The sequence below is a fragment of the Gastrolobium bilobum genome, unplaced genomic scaffold (assembly GCF_033153095.1).
Source record: "Gastrolobium bilobum isolate Gb01-03AN ecotype WA unplaced genomic scaffold, APGP_CSIRO_Gbil_v1 utg70105, whole genome shotgun sequence".
Classification (NCBI taxonomy): domain Eukaryota; kingdom Viridiplantae; phylum Streptophyta; class Magnoliopsida; order Fabales; family Fabaceae; genus Gastrolobium; species Gastrolobium bilobum.
In genome coordinates, this window is record NW_026899234.1 from 59265 (window position 1) to 72351 (window position 13087).

The following is a 13087-nucleotide window of genomic DNA, read 5'->3' on the forward strand; positions in this document are numbered from 1 at the left end:
TTTGAAATAGAAAAGCATACGATAATATGGTTTTTTTTTTGGGCAATGAGATATAAAGCTTTACACAAATAATTTTTTTTTGATGAGATGTGACTAGGTTTTTTCTTGAATTTAGTTGATGGGTTAATGGGTCTTGGGTTTAGAAATTTTTGGGTTATGATTGGGGAAAAATCCAAGTAGGTAAAGGAGAATTAATATATCGGTTTGGATTGGATTGATTTTCATCAACACATTCGAAAACCGATCCAATCCAATTAAAATTTGTGATTTTTTTTTTGTTCTCGATTTTTCGATTTTTGATTTATTCGGTTATCGATTTTTCGGTTCGGTCACCACGGTTTGAATTGGTTTTCATCGGTTGATGAACACCTAAAAGGGCAGGAGAACAAGTTTTTTATTGGGCAAATGCTATCAAAGGCACAAGGAAGTTAAATTGACTTTTTATTGGGCACAATGTTGGTCCTTAAATAACGAATCAACATAGTAATATGGGAACTGTACGATTGTTATGTAGAATTCCAACAATCATAAACCCCAAGTACTAGAAGATTTATTTGCATTAGCAACACAGGCTCAACTATCTCTCTCGAACTTGTTTCTATCTCTCTATTATGACAAGATGGTCTCGTGACAAGGCAAAAAACTAAATCTTGGTAAGTTGAGATGTGAACTAGAAGCTTGTAAATGTGTAAATATGTCAATAGTTCCAACTCATACATTGAGAATTTGTCTAAATCTTAAGTTAAATAGAGTGTGCTGGTGTCAAACTACAAACTATCCAATTAGACTTTAAAAGACGTGAAACGATTTAAGAACTTTGCAATCAAAGATTGCTTTCACCAAGAATGTAGAGGTTAAGGAAGCGCAAAAGTTCGTGGTGCGTACAACAATTGTAAAGAACCACTTCAACTCAAAACCTTAAAGTATTAGGTAAGAGCCTTTTTAATGATTTATATTATTCTCTAACACGCCCCTTTACGCAAGAGCTCTTTGGACTTGAAGCGTGAATTATTACATAGGCCCAATTTTTGATTTACCTTATACTTATTTAATTCTACAAGTGGAGAGCGATGAGGATCGAACTCGTAACCTTATAGTCACTGAAACTCTGATACCATGTAAAGAACCACTTTAACTCAAAACCTTAAGCTATTGAATAAGGACTTTTTTAATGATTTATATTATTCTCTAACATCTGAATACACTCCAGTAAGGGTAAGAAAAACAATAAAATTATGTACGAAAAAAAATAAAAATAAAATTGTGTATAATTATGATCTCACTCAATTCAGTTCAATAAAAGCTCTTACGTGAATAATAAGAATAGGATAGATGATGTTGGGATGGCAATGATCACAAAGTACAAGCTTGTATCTAGCCTTAAGTGCATGATCTATAGCACAAAATGAAAATTTGAAATTAAAAGTAACAATGGTTTATGTTTAGAATGCCCATTAAGAAACTGGGCCAACAGAAGAACACAACTTGTAATGTTGAGTACAATAAGCGAGCCACAAGGCATCTATCTGATTTTGTAGTCCGACAGTTTCTCTTACTTACGAAGTCCTGCCAACAAACCAATTAGCGTAAGTTAGAAAAGAAATTTGAAAAACATCAAAAATAAAAGTAATGCAAAATGGTTAAAACAAACATTTCATGAAAACACATACCGATGATTGCAGTTTACAGAGAATCAGGCAGCTAAAAAGATAAAGTTATTTTTGCTTTTCTCGCACCCATTCCACGAAATTATCCAGGATTAAGGGCCAGGCAAGTTCAGGATCATAGTCATTAAGCGTAGGGAAACTTATCTGTGAAAAGATGGGAATTTGCAAGTCATTCATATTTTTAACCAAAAAAAATAAGGATCCAAAGAAAGCACAGAAAAGGAAACGGTTAAGAAATTATCGGTGTTACAATAGATATGCATTCATCTTATGTGCTTCTGTGAAAAGGTTAACAAATATCTTCCTTTTGATAATTATCATAACAACAATCAAGAAAATAGCAGAAAAAGAGGCTACCTCATTGCAAAACCGGAAAAATCCCATCCATTGATCCATGTTTATGACCTTGTAATCATTTTGAGTCTGCCATAGATAATAAAAACATGTAAGAATGATTAGTGAGAACTAAAACAATAATGTCAAACCCAATCCTCACCTTCAAATATTCCACAAACGAGTTTACTTGGGCTGGAAATGTTGAAGCCAAAACAAGTGTAAGTAATTCACAAATGCTCTCTATATCAATGCTTTTCTGTTTCTCCTCTGGCAAGATTGGAAAAAATTATATATAAGAAATATAACAATTGAACAAAGGAAAAGAAAAATAAAGGTTAAAATTAATTTTAAAAAAATCACATAAAGTGTACCTGTCAAACAATATTGGAAAGCATAAGAATAGAAATCTGCAAAATTGGATGGCCTCCTGACCTTTACATTAGATGTCAAATTAAAAATGTTAGCAACTCAAAATATTTCCACCATAAATAAGTAACAAATTCCATAAATTAATTTGCCCATGAATTATCACAAAGAATATAACTTAAATAATTTTACCTCTTTTTCAAGGTCTGGAAGTACCTTCTTCAATTTACTTACTGTATCAGCCCTTACTGCTTTTAAGCCTCTCCTCCATTCATCCTAATAATATTTAGGGTTACGTAAGTGATGTTGCTTAAGTGATTTCAGTATAAGGATGGGGAAAGAAAGATATCACCAAAACTACATGATCGTGTAGCAAACATAAAAGAGACTTGAGCATTTGCTTATATTTGTGCCATTATGTCTATATGTGTGTTTGAATTAAAAAAAAAATTGAAATAATGCCAAAAGAAGTTTTACGAATAATGAACATGATAAAATACATACCAAGGTAAAATATCCTTGCTCCTCAGCTTTCATTTTCCTGTGACATTTAGTCTTCATCAACTCCAAACACAAACTTCAGATAAAGATATAACAATATTGTGCCAAAGGATAAGTGTAGCACTGTAGCTTACCATGCAAGCATCAAAATTCTCACATCAGTATGATCCACCTCCATATGAGCACAAAGTGTTTCAATTCCTTCTGGCCTGTAACCAAAGTTTATTACAATATAATGAACGTACTTTCAAAATGTAAAGACATTTACCTAGTGTGTACATGGAAAAAAAAAAGGTCATGTATACACCAAGAATCATTTTCTGTCACTTTCTGGCATTACAAACACATTAATTCCTCTTCATCTGATATTTTAGTTTCTTTTGTTTTCTATTTACATGCACGAGTGATGTCTTAAACATTAAGTGTCAAGTCACCCTATCTTTCTCATGGTTTTGACACCTAAAGGCTGCATTTAGCGTGCTGTATAAGGAGGTCCTGATCGTATAAGCTAATATTATCGAGTCTTGTTTGGTACCTAACTACTAGTATATTCAAATGAGGTCAAAAACTTGATTTGAACAATGGATGGCAAAGGAGTGGGATGTTAAGCTATAACATACCTATAGGGAAGGAAACGTTTGTGCAGATTGGCTTGTGAACAGAATTTTGGATCAAGATGAAGTAGTGATGCACAAATGAGTTTTCTAGTCTACCCTCTGGCTTATCCCCTTTATATTTGAATGATCTCTCATCTGTGAGCAGATCCCAACTTATTTTGGTTCCTTAGCTGTTTCTTTGGTTGGGCTTTTTCCCTCCATTCCACCAAAAAAAAGGTCAAAAACTTTAATTCTATTATAACCTGATAACATTATTCTCTACCCTACCAGTCACCACATGATAAGACCTGATACGATAAGTCGATAACTATTCTCACCCTTCCCCTCAACTTTATCTATCTCACTCTAAGTCTGTTTCTCTGCCAAGACCACCGCAAAACTTGCACTCACTCATAGACATGTCACATGTCAATAAACTTAATTTCAAGTCTACTTACCAAAATCTGCAACCAAATGTTCACTAACCCATATAAAAAATTCCAAATTTCAACCATACAATTTCAACACCTATTAAATGAAATCACATTAATCAGCATGCAATTCCCTTGAACTAAAACCTATAGAGTTCCCAAACAAAATAAATTTCAAAATCATTCCTAACGTCTCCATCCAACTCCAGGAACCACCATCCGTGCAGAAAAAAAAAAATGAAGATTAAGCAGCAGAGAAGATGAGGGCTGCCATTGCCAAAGCACCACCGGTGCCTGAGCTTTTGACCTCCACCAATATGCCTGGGTTGCATGCTAGTCCATGCCAACGCTGTTGAAGGGCTTCACGGCATCCAGGTGAGTATGCATCCCCAGTGTCAGGAACATGATGTGCACAAAGGGAAAGAATGTAAAGGTGGCTGTTTGTCATTGGAACCAGAGGTGGCTGTCCGTCACCAGAAATCCAGAATCCTACACTACTTTTTGTTCATAGCAGGGCAGGTGGAGGGTGTGATGGGCTATGACTAGTGGGCCCAAATTCAGCAATGCAAAGGAGGCCATAGTTAGTTAGTGAATTAGCTAGTTTGTTAGGAAAACTATTCTAGAATATTCCTAAGGTATAGGATAAAAGATAGGTAGTGTGTGTAGTGTAGGAGGCATGTATTCAGAATATTTGGAGTGGGGTTTTGGGAAAGGATCTCTTGGGATCTCTTTGGCCTAGGTATTTTGGCTTGAGAGTGAGTGAGGTCTTTTGGTGTCTATTTTCTACATTGTAATTCTTGTTATTGTTAAGTGTTTAAGTCTGTAATTAGGATGAGGAGCCTTGTTGCTCTGTTTCGTTTACTGCCATTGCTGTGTTACTGCCATTTTCTTGTTATTTCTCAGTATAATTGCTATTGAAATTATAGGTTCCATCAGGGTGCAAAAAGAGGAAGTGGTGAAATTGTGTGAAGTGATGGAGCAAATTGGGTTCAGGCTCAGAGTGTTGCTGTGAGGAATTGGGTAAGATGCTGAAGGAGGTGGAGAAGCTAAAGGGTAGTATAGTCATAGTAGATAGTTATACTACTTATATACACTATTAAGTTGCTTATACTACGTGTACTAAATTCCTGATAGTATAAGAGTTCATCGACTTCTTTATACTATCAAACCATATCAAGAGTACCAAACAGAGGCTAAGAGTATGAATAGTTTAGTATAAGAGGATTAGGGCCATATTGTCATTTTCTCCATACATATACCTCTGTAAAACCTGCTCTGAACTACTTATGAAACTCACCTAGCTATATTAAATGGGCTATAACAATCCATACACAGCAGCACGTAATCGTTTACTATTTACCTCATATATCCATGGCTTAAGTTAGAGATATGAAACAAAAAAAAAATGACAACAGCATAATATAATTAGATTTTATACATTTTTAATTGCAGAAAAAAAAATCTCGTATAAAGCATACTTACTCAATCAAACCAGTAGATCCATTGGCATACGTATAAAACAGACTATCAATTCGTTCTGATTCCTTCGAGCTTGCTTTACTTGAAGCTGAAAAATTGTGCTTGTATGGTTAGAACATTGAAAAATTCATTGCCTGGTCCAAAAGTGCTTTCTAGATATTAGTCTGATTATGTTTGACTAATGGCATAAACACTATACCATAATAGGCATACAAAAAAAGAAAAGACAAGAATAAACAGGTAATATAAACAACATATATGCTTCAAAATACACATGAGCAGGCTCAGAGACAAGAAATTTCCATGTTCCATATGGTAACAATCCAAGTAGATGCAAACAAATTTCTCAGAAGAATCTCAACTTTCTGATTTCCCCACATATGATAAGTAGTCATAAAAGAAGATTCCCTTCGCATGAAAATGTCATTTTCCACCATAAATTTGTAATACATATTAAGCAAAAGGTCAAAATATAAAAGCAATATTGGAATTGTCTTTAATAGTTTTAAGTTTTCACTCAGTTGTGTCGTAAAACTTATTGACAGGGGAAAGTCATGACAATAATAAATAAATTTTCTTTTAAAGATTTTCAAGAAGAGAAAAATGATTTATAACTCAAAAGTTCCATAATAACTTCGTGTACATACTCCATTTTAAAGAGCTCATTTTCTGTGCTCAAGGAGTACATACTCCATGCCCAAAAATGGAAAAATATGGGATATGGTGGAAATAAATATAAAGGCAAGGGTAGTGTAAAAGTGTTATTTTTTACTATATTTGATAAAAAAGAGTACCGAGCACTCTGTGCTGCAGGAGCACCAAATTAGTAAAAACCATAATAGCCTTTCACTTAAGAATAAGAACTTAAAATTTTACGACAGCCCATTTGACATTGCACCAAGGCATCAACGACCAAGTGTTGAAGCGATTGATCCTCACGCCCAATTCTTTTAATCAAAGAGGTTTCATTGTGGCTGTATCGTCCATGCTTCAAGAGTTTGATCATCCATTAATCTTTGCTTGAAGAATTGCAAAATTGACTCAAAAATTTACTAGTAAAAATATGTTTTTTCTTCTCAAGATCTAAATTCTTTCAGTAAGTAGTACTTTAAAAAAAATAAAAAATAAATCTTTCAGTAAGGATTATTATTACTATGCTCCTCCCATGCCACTAGTCCTCTCTTTACCAGCCACCACAATCTCCCAACCCCACAAAATTATAATAGGAAAATTCTTGAAAAATATAATCTTTTTACTGAAAATTTATAAATAATCGAGAGAAATTAACATGCATCAACGAGCAGGACTGACTCTCCCCCCACCCCCCCAAAAAAAGAAAAAAACCTTAACATGACCATAAGAAAAATAAAAAAACCTTCATCTATGTTGTTTTAAATAATCGTGATTAAAATCATTATTAGACAATAGTATGGCCGTGGCCGAAAGCAACGAGCTTAAAAATTAAAATATAAAAAAAAAATTGAAAATTGGAATATGAAAATGGCGTAGTGATGCAAATACCAGAGCGGAAGAGATCGGAATTGACGGAAGGAGTAGAATTGGATTGACCCGTCTTTTTAGATACAGAGCGTCGCATCTTCGATAAGAAATCCAGAGAGAGAGAGAAAGAGAGAACGAACGAACGATTCGAATCGGGTGAGTCGAGCGATGATGGATCGTCTTCGCCCGAACGCACCAAATTCAAGAGAGAAAAAAAGGGGTTATCCCTTTTCTTCTTCTTCTTCTTCTTCTTGGAAAGAGGTTGAGGATGATGACGTGGATCGCAGAACTGGGCTTTTATGATTGTGGTGTTGTGTGGTGTGTTGTGGTGGCTATCTAGTTTAGCTTACGTACTTTGCCCCCTTTACTTTTGACTTTTTTTATTTTTCTTACAATGGATGGATACTCCATTACTCGTCTTAAGATTTTATGTCTCCATGTCTTTATGACATTAAATAAGTGGATCTATCTTCGATTTAGACATACACAACAAAATTTTTGATACAAGGTTATGTGATTTTTGAATATGATATTATACTATCTTTTTTTTTCATACATATTTTGCTTATTGCTTCCTAACATTGTTAGGTTATAATATCAAGAAAGAGAGAAGAGAAAGAGCGGAATCGATATCTCACTTGTTAGTTAATATGACTTTGTCATATACAAAGATGAATTAACGATGAAAGATTTTATAATTACTTATTCTACTATTTTTTCTTTCTCTTGTTCGAATATTGATTTCCTCTAAAATTTATAGTGGTAACCACAACTTATAAATCAAGATCCATTATACTTGTTATCAAAAAAAAAAAAGATCCACTATACTAAATCATAAAGGAATATTAATAGAAAAGTGGAGGCATACATGTGTCCATAACAACGGAATAACTTTGATCTTCTTCTTTGAGGCCTGTCTCCATGGCAGCAAAATAACTTTGATATTTTCCTTTGAGTTATGCGGTTATCCTCATTCAAATAATCCTAATCCTTATTCTTTAGTGTTGTCTCTCTTGATGGAAAATAAAAATTATGGTTGTTATTATTTGACATATTATGAACCATAAACTTTTATAGTGTTTTTTTTATTATCGGGCCAGTAAGCTCTCATTATACCTAATTGGCCCAATATTGGTATTCACGCATTTATCTCACACTTATTTTGAAATTTATTTGAATATCTTTATTTGATCATTTTAATTTACCGAATATATATTAAATAACATAATATAATTATTAATACAATATGTAGCCCACAAATATATTAGGAAAAATAATTTTCTAACATCTCTTTTCTTATCACAATTGATTCCCATTTATATAATTATGATTCTCCTATATAATATGGTCATGTTAATTAACACATAAGGAATCTATCGGAAAGAATTAGATAATATATATACATAAAAAATATAAGTATAATATCATATCTCATAATTTTGTTAGTTTTTAGTTTTTTTGTGAGAGAATCTCTTCTCATCTAAGTACACACACCTAAGAAAATTGTTTGATATTTTTACGATGAGAACATGGGGTTATTAGATCGCTTATGTTAGATTTTATGGGAATACGTGGTTTTCTCCTCTTAGTATAAATTTATAAACCTATTATTATTTCAAATTAATTACCCAACTAATACTTGGATATAAGCCCCCTCCCCTACTCTCTATTACTGTTACAAATAGGCTAATTTTTTTTTTCTTTCTATTGATTAAACTAGTTCTCTATGCTGCCACTATGCGAATGATTCTCCCATTCGGTACACATGTAGAAAAAAGATGTACAAAGGCTATTATCACGGTAGAAGGTCAATAAAGTATGATTTTGTGCAGAATCGCATGAAAACATGCAAAAGAAAGAATCGAGCTGGGAGAAATCTTGCAAGAGGGGAGAAGAAGCAACTTTTGTGAGAATGGGAGGAATATGCGACTGTTATTAGTGCTGCACAAAATCTGAATAACATGAGAGAGTACATCAATAAATTTAGTTTTCAATTATTTTATAAGAGACTTTATAGAAAGTTCATCTCAAAATAAATGTATACTGTAACGTTAAAACTAAACAAATATTTTCCACTAATTTTATAGAAATTTAAAAATAAGATAAAATTAATAAAATCTCTTTCGCTCAAAAAAATAAGATAAAATGTTCTCACAGTAATTTTTTTTTTTTTTTTGCGATATTCCAATCGGTTCATCAATTCGGGGCAGGTTCTGAAATTAAGACTTGAAACCTCTTCTAAAGACGATACTGACGAGTATCGAACACATGCTCTCATCCCCCACATGCTCAATACCCTAAGGCCAATTGAGCTACCATCATTTGGTGAAGTATAATCTCTATGTCCACAATAAGTTAATTTTCATATAATAACCTATCAAAATGAAAATTCATAAAATAAAATTTAGATCTCATCTTCATTCATTATAATTCAATCCAATCAACAATTTTATTATTTATGTTTATTATTCATGTCTAAAGTATGTATATTATAAACAACGTAATTATATTAATTATAGACAATTTATTTTTTTTAATAAAATAATTAATATACTATAAACACACAAAGTATTTAATATGAGGTAGGATCCTTTGACACCAGTGTCAAATTTGAAGTTTGACACCTCATCTGATAGCCGTTAGATCAAAAAAGATCAACGACTCTAATTTGTAAGCATGTGACACCATTGATCTTTTTTGATCTAACGGCTATCAGATGAGGTGTCAAATTTCAAATTTGACACCGGTGTCAAAGGATCCTACCTCATTTAATATTTCATTATTTCACAATATTTCAAATTATATCTCCATATAAATTTAAAAAGTTAATGTATACAACAACCCCTTTGGATACATACAATAAAGATTTTTGCTAATTTACAAATAACAATCTAAATAATCATGCTCAAATAATATAAAGAACTTTATGTTAGAATTTTTAATTCCTCTAAACCTTATGGTGATAACTATCACCTACAAGCCAAGATCCATCATACCAAATCATAAAGAAAAATAAGAACAACATAAAGGTGGAGGCATACCTGTCTCCATTGCAGCGGAATAACTTTGATCTTGTCTCTTGGGGTTTGTAGTCTTCCTCAGTCAAATAACCCTAAAACCAAATTCCTTAGTGTGTCGTCTCTCTCTTGATGGGGAAGAGAAACTAAGGTTGTTGTTTGACGTCTTGGGGACCATAACCCTTATAGTGTTTTTATCTTTATTGTTGGGCCAATAAGCTCCCATTGTACCTAGTTGGCCTAACACCGGTATCCACTCATTCAGCCCATACTCACTTAGGAATCTATTTGGAAATATTTAACTGATCACTTTAATTTACCCAATATATATAAATAGCACAATATAATTATTAATATAATATGTGACCCACAATAATTATTAGAAAATTATAATTTCCTAACAATCTCCCACTTGGGCCACATATTAACTTGAGATAATTATATCGTATATCTTTAGTGCGCAACTGTATGCTATTTTTCTTTAGATTCCTCCTTAGATACAATCTGGTCCACCTCCTATATCAATATGAGATCATGGTGGCTTTTGTCACTTTCAAGCGTAACTAAACCTTCCATGGTCATCGCACCAATATATTCAATGACATAGATCAAGTATGGATGAGTGGCATGGAAATTACATGCAATGTGATCTTACCATGCCTATTTCCAACTGGTCCTACTTTAATCTTTGTGAGATCAATCCTAAATTTTCTGCATACACAAAGCAGAAACACAAGCACAAAATATAATACATTCAGATGGAAAATATCATTGAATTCTTTATTCTGCAGAAAACAAACATAAGAATATTTCATTTATTTATTTACATAGAACACCAACATAAAGAACTCCCACTAAACCGTAGTGTCATCGAACAAAACAACACCCATATGAGCAGTATGCTCGTGAAAGACCTTAGGCACTAAGCCTTTATAGTAAGCGGATCCGCAAGCATGAAGTTCGTCCTTATGTGTTCTATGGAAATCTGACCACTCTGAACTCTTTCTTTAACAACCAGAAACTTTATATCGATGTGCTTCGATTTTGAAGAGCTTCTGTTGTTGTTGGAGTATAATATTGCTGACCTGTTGTCACAATAAATCTTCAGTGGCCTTTCAACACCACTTACTATATGCAGCCTTGTGACAAAGTTTCGCAGTCATACCCCATGGTTGGATGCCTCAAAACAAGTTTCAAATTTAGCGGCCATAGTAGAGGAAGCTACGAGTGTCTGTTTAACACTCTTCCAAGAAATAGCTCTTCCAACCAACACGTAGACATAACCTGACGTGGATCTTTTACTATCTTGGCATCCAGCAAAATCAGAGTCAATATATCCGACGATCTCTAATTCATCTGACCTCCGATATGTAAGCATATAATCTTTTGTTCTCTTTAAATACCGCATAACCCTCTTGGCTGCTTTCTAATGATCCATTCCTGTATTGCTCAAGTATATTCCTAACACTCCCACTATAAATGCTATATCAGGGCGAGTACAAACCTGGGCATACATAAGGCTTCCTACTGCCGAAGCATAAGGTACCTTTGTCATTTCTATCATCTCAAGCTTACTTTTAGGGCATTGGGCGAGACTAAACTTGTCTTCCCTAGATATGGGCGTATCTCTTGACGTAGAATCCTTCATGCCAAATCTATCCAAAATCTTTTCAATGTAGGCCTTTTGTGATAACTGTAGGATACCTTGAGCGCGACCTCGAAGTATCTGTATTCCTAAGACAAAAGATGCATCACCAAGGTCCTTCATCTCAAAAAATTTAGTGAGAAGTTTCTTGGTTTCATGCAGTAAGCCTATATCGCTACTGGCAAGTAAGATATCATCAACATATAGTATCACGAATATGAATTTACTCCCACTGAACTTGTGATACACACAATCTTCCACTAAGTTCACCTCAAATCCATAGGAGATAATAACCTGATGGAATTTGTGGTACCATTGACTAGAAGCTTGCTTAAGGCCATAGATGGACTTTTTTTAATTTGCAAACCATAGACTTTGAATCTCCCAATACAAAGTTTTCTGGTTACACCATATAAATTGTCTCATCAATGTTACCATTGAGAAACACTGTCTTTACGTCCATCTGATGTAGCTCCAAATCCAAATGAGCCACAAGTGTCATTATTGTCCTAAAAGAGTCCTTCGTAGAAATTGGAGAGAAAGTCTCTTTATAGTCTATGCCTTTTTTTTTGAGTGAAACCTCTAGCAACTAGACGTGCCTTATATCTTTTGATGTTGCCATTTGAATCCCTTTTGGTTTTAAATATCCATTTACAACCAATGGGTTTCGCACCTTTACGCAACTCAATAAGATCCCAAACGTCGTTGTCTTTCATAGATTGCATTTCATCTTTCATGGCATCAATCCATTTATGAGCATTAGAGCTTTCTAGGACTTGTTGGAAGTTGATTGAATCATCTTCCTTCAAGCTTAAAATATTTTCATGCTCTTAAGAAACACAATATAATCATCCGGAATTGCATTTCTCCTTTCTCCAGTGGATCTCCTTAATGGCACTTCTTGAGTTTGTTGAGTTTGCTTTATAGGTGGCATAGGGGGTGGTTCATTATTGTCTTGACCCAAAGCAATGTCAGGAACCAAAGCCTGTTCCATAACAATGTCATGAACAGGACCTGATTATTATTTGCTTGTTCCGTAATTGCATCTTGAATGATGACAATATTAGGAAGAGAAATATAATTTTCTTCCTCATCAAAGACAACATTCCTTATTTTATTTTCCCCCAAACTCAACATCCTCAAGGAATCTGGCATTTCTAGTCTCAAAAAAAGATCTTGTAGTGGGATTATAAAACTTAAAGTCCCGAGAGCGTTCAACATATCCAACAAAATAGCAGCTGATTGTTCTTGAATCCAACTTTCTTTCATTTGGCCTATAAGGCCTTGCTTCTGCTGGACAACCCCAAATGTGTAAATGCCTTATGCTAGGTTTCTTTCCATTCCATAGCTCATAAGGGGTTTTTGTCACTGCTTTGCTGGGAACCCTATTAAGGATATAAACTGCAGTCTTTAGTGCTTCTCCCCAAAGTGATTCTGGCAATGAAGAATGACTAAGCATACTCCTCACCATATCTTTAAGAGTCTGGTTTCGCCTTTCCGCAACACCATTCATGCTAGGTTTACCAGGCATTGTGTATTGCGGGACAAT

The 13087-nt window shown here is 34.0% G+C and overlaps 1 protein-coding gene across 1 annotated transcript; it reads right to left on the minus strand.

Moving 5' to 3' along the window:
- Positions 1-1245: 1245 nt before the first annotated feature.
- LOC133288698 (uncharacterized) lies at positions 1246-7217 on the minus strand. The gene is made up of 10 exons (XM_061486512.1): positions 6898-7217; positions 5380-5464; positions 3005-3079; positions 2874-2910; positions 2562-2645; positions 2375-2435; positions 2164-2270; positions 2025-2090; positions 1671-1811; positions 1246-1566 (listed from the first exon to the last, which is right to left on the minus strand). Exons 1-9 carry the CDS (start codon positions 6971-6973, stop codon positions 1716-1718), a joined length of 687 nt encoding a protein of 228 aa, XP_061342496.1. The 5' UTR covers positions 6974-7217; the 3' UTR covers positions 1246-1566; positions 1671-1715.
- Between the last annotated feature and the right edge of the window lie 5870 nt (positions 7218-13087).

Coding starts and splice junctions, on each gene's coding strand:
- LOC133288698 (XM_061486512.1), bottom strand. CDS start 6,973: ATGCGACGCTCTGTATCTAAAAAGACGGGTCAATCCAATTCTACTCCT. Junction 2,436..2,561: donor TTCCAGACCTTGAAAAAGAG/GTAAAATTATTT, acceptor TCTAATGTAAAG/GTCAGGAGGCCATCCAATTT. Junction 2,271..2,374: donor TTTCCAATATTGTTTGACAG/GTACACTTTATG, acceptor CAATCTTGCCAG/AGGAGAAACAGAAAAGCATT.